The 6,668-nt window shown below is 31.9% G+C and overlaps 1 protein-coding gene across 1 annotated transcript; it reads left to right on the top strand.

The window, feature by feature from the left end:
- Nucleotides 1-3,510: 3,510 nt before the first annotated feature.
- Nucleotides 3,511-4,341, top strand: LOC25490668 (B3 domain-containing protein At2g31720). Its single transcript, XM_024778801.1, has 2 exons — nt 3,511-4,017; nt 4,288-4,341. Exons 1-2 carry the CDS (start codon nt 3,511-3,513, stop codon nt 4,339-4,341), a joined length of 561 nt encoding a protein of 186 aa, XP_024634569.1.
- Nucleotides 4,342-6,668: the final 2,327 nt, after the last annotated feature.

The raw sequence follows: 6,668 nt of genomic DNA, 5'->3' as shown, positions 1-6,668 counted from the left end.
GGACTGAATTTTTGACTTAGGGACCTTTCTGCAAAAAGAAAAATTAAAAGGACTAATCTGCAATTACGAAAAAAGGACTTAAGAATGCAATTTGGAAAAGTATTGGACTAAAATGCAATTTTAGAAACTGTTTCAGGGACTAAAATGCAATAATAATAAAAAAATAAAATTGGACTAAAATTGGTAAATTGGACAAAACGTAAAGTGAAACCAAAAAATAAAATCAACAAAAGGACTAAAATGAACCAGCTACAAAAATGAGGTATTTTAAAATACCTCTCTGCCGAAATTTTGACAGGAAAAGACCAAAATGCCCCTAGGGACTAAACTGACTCAAACTGACTCAGATGCAATTTTTGAAATGATTTTTAAACAAAGACTCAACAATGATTTGTACCGACAAATTGAAAAGACTCAGAGGCAAACACAGGGACTAAAATGGGTTCCACTGCAGGAAATGACCAAAATACCCTTTTGTATGATTTTTGAAATAAAATGCAAGAAAAGTAATGCGACGTTTCAGAGAGTTCTTAAATGACTTGTAATGTCAGAAAAGACAGAGGCAGTAAAATACGTTTAAAAAGAGAGTAAAGATTCAGAGTAAAATAACAGAGAATTGACAAATATCAGTGTTAAAAAAGAAATTTGAACGAGTATTTTTAGGTCCAAAATCAGGGTATAACAGCCCGGTCAGAGCCTTTCACAAGGTTGACGTTTAGGGCGTGTTTGATCGTGGATTTTTGATGGACATTGTAGTAGTAGTGTCTGAAAAAAGTAAAAAATAAATGGCAAAGTATTTTTAGAAAGTAGGGTGTCTCGTTAAAAACATGCAAAACAAATTTCAAAGGTCGAGAAAGGTTCGAATAACTCCATGTTTCATCTTCAAGCTCCTACATTTCATTCTAGCGTGTTGTTTGGTGAGTTCTTCCTTTTGTTTAATCTCACCCTTGGCGGATTTGTTTGCCTCCCAAGCTTTATTTATCTGAAATATAACGTTATTTCCGAACTTCCAAAATAAAGGTGTCTTAATCATACTCAATCCTATCTAATGAGAACTAATTACTCGTTGTCTTCTCTTATTAACTCGTCCATATTATTTTCATTCTCTTACTAACCTTCTTATTTGATTATCTTATACTTTTAATACTTTTCTTTCTTCTATTAGATTGGAACGAAGTATTCCTACTACTTTTCTTTTAACCTAAATTCGCTACTTCTTATTAGATTTAAACTAACTCGCCCACTTCGTTCTTTTTATTTTATACTCCTTCTTTTTCTCCTACTAACTTGAATTTTAACTTGCTTGGTATTTTATTTTCTTATGTCTTTACTTCCTCTAATGAAGTTGGATCTAAGTCTTGTACTCAATTTTACTCTTCTATATGGGTTTGGCGCTATTAATCCATTTTATGTTTTTACTAAACAATTAGTTCAGTTCGCAAAGTAAATGGTACATGAAAGGGGTTCCCAGGAAAGAGAGGCAGGTCACTTGGACCTCTTAAATATTAAGACATTCCTCGCCAGAATCCCTCATATATGACCTTTTAACAATACTACAGTTTACTTCTGTCACGGGGTGCCTAAAGTAGTCTTTCTTTTATTAACTTGTTTCTACCTCTTGTGTTTACTCATCTTTCTTTCTTTATTACATTGCAACTAAATCACACAACGAGAATTAATAGCAAGTGAAGCAAATTAAGTTAGCTAATTGTCCATAAGACTGATTATCAACAGATTATGTATATGCACCCAAAAGCAATTTCAAAATAAACAAAATCGATAAGAGTCTTCGATAAAGCATGAGGACTTAAGTCAGCAAGTAATGTTTTTCCTATCAACTATATGCGTAAAAATATGTTGAAGATACATTTTTTATGCAGGTTAAAAGTGTAAAATTTGAAAGAAATTGCGATTGATTTATTTTTGCTACGTATATTCAGATTGCTTCACAAAATATATCAAAAACCATTTTTATTAGATGTGTAAATATATTGAACAAAAATTCTTTTTCAAATTAAAATTTTAAAATATTGTTTCGAAATATATTGAGCAAAAAATTTGTTGTAAATCAAATATTGTTTGATTGATTGATATTGTCTCAAAAAATTTGTTGTAAATCAAATATTGTCAGGTAGCATAAAAAAACCTTAGTTTATATGTATACTATTGATTGATTGATTGATTGATGATTTATATTTGAAGGGTATCGTTGTAATTTGTGGAGATATTTCTGTTACATAGAATATTAGGAATTCAATAAAAAAGTTAAGTAAAATATTGGGTTAATAGTACTTTTCACCCCTGTAATATATGTCATTTCCGATTTTGGTTTTTGAATGGCCTATTAAGAGTGTTTTCCGGAAAATAAAATTTTACGAGGATGCAAATCAAACAGAAAATTTTATAGGGGCGAAAACCGGAAATGAAATATATTACAGGGGTGAAAAACACTATTAACCCTAAAATATTTAATAGATAAGAACAAAAATTTGTTGAGATATTTATGCCAAATTAAATATTAGTTTTGATAAATTAGAAAAATATTCCGAATAAACGTGGAAGTGACATGTGGCATAATAATCCTTACTTGTTTTTTTTTTTTTTTGAAGGAACCTTACTTTTATATATATACTATTGATTGTACTATTAATTTTGTTGCAGAAAGGTTCAAGCTATCAAATAAAAAAATAGATGTTTTTTAGTTAATCCTACTAAAATAAGAATAATCCACGATAAAAAGATGAACAAGAGAAATATATTGGGCACTATAAATTTAGTTTTTTTTTTTTTTTTTTTATTTATGAAAAACAGTTGACGTTAATTTGTTTTTGGTTAAGATTTTGAATAAGATAATCTTCATAAACCCTATTTTATAAATACTGTCTCGATAAAAAAAAGTTAAAGAAGCCACACACTAAACTCAGCACAACAAGAAGTTGAGAAAGAAAAGAAAAAGAAGAAAGCTATGGAAAATACAGAAGCCATGACGAAGGAACAGAAATTTGCTATGACTAAGGAGAAGATCAACGAATACATGGAAATAGCGAAAACAGCGCCATTCAACCCTCACCATAATTTTGCTTGGCAATGCGTCATAGCTACACTTGCTCCCCAATTTTATACTCAAGAAGAGTTGGCACAAATAAAGAAACTCTATCAACGTGTTCTCCAAGAAACAAAGGAACGAGATCATGTTCGCCAAGAAACAATGGAAAAAGATGTTGTCCAAGAAATGATGGAAAGAGATGTTCTCCAAGAAACAATAGAAGAAGATGTTCTCCAAAAAACAATGGAAGGAGATGTTGTCCAAGAAAAGTTGGAAGGAGATGTTCCCCAAGAAACAATAGAAGAAGATGTTGTCCAAGAAACAATGGAAGGAGATGTTCTCCAAGAAACGATGAAAGAAGATGTTTGCCAAGAAACAATGGAAGAAGATGTTTGCCAAGAAAGTTGGAAGAAGATGTAGTGAATAAAAAGAAAAGGTGTTGCTCAAGTGATGAAGGTAGAAGCATGTCTCACGCAGAAAGAAGAGTGAAACCAAAGAGCACGAAGAAGATGAAACCAAAAAAACAAGATAAGGAAAATTTGTCATCTCCTCCACCAATATTGCCTATTCACATAGAGAACAAGATCAAAGAGTTGAATGGCACTGATATCAAATATATCATGGGTAAAAAATTGTTTGCATCAAATCTCAAAGATGACCAAAATCGTCTATTAATGTCGATTAAAGAAGTCAAAGTTGATTTTCTCACCGACATAGAAAAAGACGTGTCTTTAACTAAAAAGGATGAAAATAACAAACCAGTTGGTTTAGAAGTGATTGTGTTGGACCCTTCTTTTAGAGAGTTCACAATGTCGTTGAGGAAGTGGAGCATGGGCATTAACAAGTATTACAGTCTTGTACATGGTTGGAAAACTGTTGTGAGCAAAAATAGTTTTGAAAAGGGTAAAAAACTTAACATCTGGACTTTTAGGGTCAATGACAAGTTGCACTTTGTACTCGACAATAATCAGGTGATGTTATAAACGCGTTTATTATTTTCTGCATTTATAAAACTACTAAAAACAAAAATTAGTGAGGGAAATTTAGTGAGGGAAAACGTAAAATCCCTCTTTAATTCCGTCACTAAATTTTGCGACCAAGGAATTTGTGAGGAATTTCATTTTTTCCGTCACTAATTTCCCTCGCTAATTTTGCTTTTTCTAATAGTGTTAACTAGTACTTTGTTTATGCGTTTATGGCTTTGGTTTTGCCTAATTTATTATGTTAATGTTCTGTGTTAGCTTGAGAAGCAATCTTCTTTTATCACTATGGGTCAAGTTCTGTTGGTTACATAAACAACATTAGTCAGGGGCGGTTTCACCGCCCGGGCTCGATCGATAATTAATGGCGGATCTTTCTTAGAACCCATGGTACCGCAATGTTTCTATATATATTATATCAGGCATTTTATTTACATATTTTCCAGCTAGCGTAGTGGAAAAGCAGTTGCTATTTCTCTCAGACGTTGCGGGTTTGATTCTTCCTTCTTCTCCCTTTTTTATATTTCTGTATATATTTACTTTTTTGTCAAAAAAGTTCCATGGAGGGAATCGAACACACACCTCTAAGCCATACTCATGTAAATTAAACCACTACAGCAGTTAACATTTTTGATTAATCTTTCAAACAGCTTAATATATATTTCATAGAATTTTGGTACCCCCGAGAAAATAACTCAAGATCCGTCAGTGCCGATAAATCCTTCAAACAACTTAATATGACGATCCTTTTTTATTTTTATATATGACTATTTATCTATATCTATATATATATTTTTTTTTAAGGAAGGAATTTATATATATATTATGTCACATGTGAATTTGCGATAAATTTTTCGCCCAGGCTCTATGTAATTCCTGGCTCCGCCACTGACATTAGTGATTGATTATATATCATGATTTTTCGCTTCCATGTTCCTGATTAGTTTTCTCTCTCTCTCTCTCTCTCTCTTTCAATTGAGTGTGCTATAGATTTTGTTTGCAGACTAAGAACTTGTGATCAGATCACAATTGCGTGCTAGCAGAATGCGTAGAAGGGAGAATCTGTTGCTATTTTAAAATAGATGTATTGTTATCAAAATCTAGTTTCAGTTTTTCTTTGATAGTGCATGTTCTATTTTGTTTATGTGTAAATTATTCTTTCTACGCTAAGTAATTTTTTGATTTTTTATGCAGGCATAACATCTCAAACGTGTCAACTTTCATTATGAAGACCTAAAATAGTTGCAAGAAAATTACCAGTTTCTGAAATAGTATGTTGCTTTTAAATTTTTGGTCAAATGCATCTAAAGGTCTTTAAGTTTTTCGTTTTTCCCAAAGTGGTCCTTTAAGTTTCAAAAGTCCCAAACAAGTTATTTTAGTTTTTGAATCGTTTTAAACAAGTCCTAATGTAGATAACAATAACATAGTTGGTAATTGCTTCATTGAACTCATCTTTGGTACCAAATCTGGCTCCTAACACCCACTTAAAATTAGTCATCTTTTTAGGCATGACAAATGGTGGATAATGCTCTTTGTTGTTATCATCCGAGTCATCACCATCATCCACTAAAAGGACTTGTTTGAAACGATTCAAAAACTAAAAGGACTTGTTTGGGACTTTTGAAACTTAAAAGACTTGTTTGAGACTTTTGAAACTTAAAGGACCACTTTGTTAAAAACGAAAAACTTAAAGGATTTTTAGATGTATTTGACCTAAATTTTTTGACTATGACACCTTAAATGACTAGATTATTCTCCTTGATCATGTTGGTCCTTTTTAATCTTTAAGTTTTGTTTTTTAAATTGCTTGAAAATAAGCTTTGATTGCTTTATAGGGTTTGAATTCTACTGCTTAATTATGATGGTTTTGATGTTCAACTGTTAACTTTAATTTTGTGCTATCTTTTATTAATGTCGTCTCGTCTGTGACGAGATATCATTTAAGGATTGGTTCTCAAAACATTTGCAGTGGCTGCCTAGGAATTTTATCCTTCCTTGGATGTCTGAGGAAATTCTAAATTATTTATCTATTATGTTTTGGTGGGATATAATTGTATGGTACATCAAGAACAAATAAAAATGAGCTTTATAGGTATTATAGTTTTATAAAGTTATGGTATATCCAATTATGCAACTAGTCATGATTCCGTCAATGACATAAACTTAGATTCTATTTATCTACTCATTACATTGATCTTCGCCATTCCTTCTATGCAAACCCTTTCACTTTCAAACAAATGGATCAATGACATGGTTGATTTTTTAAGGGTAGGTTCAGGAATAGATTCTGTTGATGGAACAACAGAAGAAGATGGTGAATTTAAAACATCACTATCATCAAAATAAAACAAGAGAAAGAGGACTTGCTGAAAAGCATGTGTCTTTTGGATATATGGGATCAATATCTTATGGATCTTCTTCTTCATTGGAGCAAGTTGCACCGGTGTAATTAATAAGTGCTTCTTTCTCGTCTTTCTTTCAGAGATATTCGCTGGTCCAGGAGGATGATGAAGTTTATGTGTGTTAATGGAAGGATTTTGAGACTTTACTTCAGCCATTAATTTCCCAATGACTTCCTCTAAAGTAATTGTTCTGGACCGGTCAAAGACATGGGCTTAACTACTTAAGCCCAATAACTAAAC

Source organism: Medicago truncatula, chromosome 3 (genome assembly GCF_003473485.1).
Source record: "Medicago truncatula cultivar Jemalong A17 chromosome 3, MtrunA17r5.0-ANR, whole genome shotgun sequence".
Taxonomy (NCBI): Eukaryota; Viridiplantae; Streptophyta; class Magnoliopsida; order Fabales; family Fabaceae; genus Medicago; species Medicago truncatula.
The sequence above is the reverse complement of the archived record's forward strand: the minus strand, read 5'-3'. Positions and strand labels throughout refer to the sequence as shown.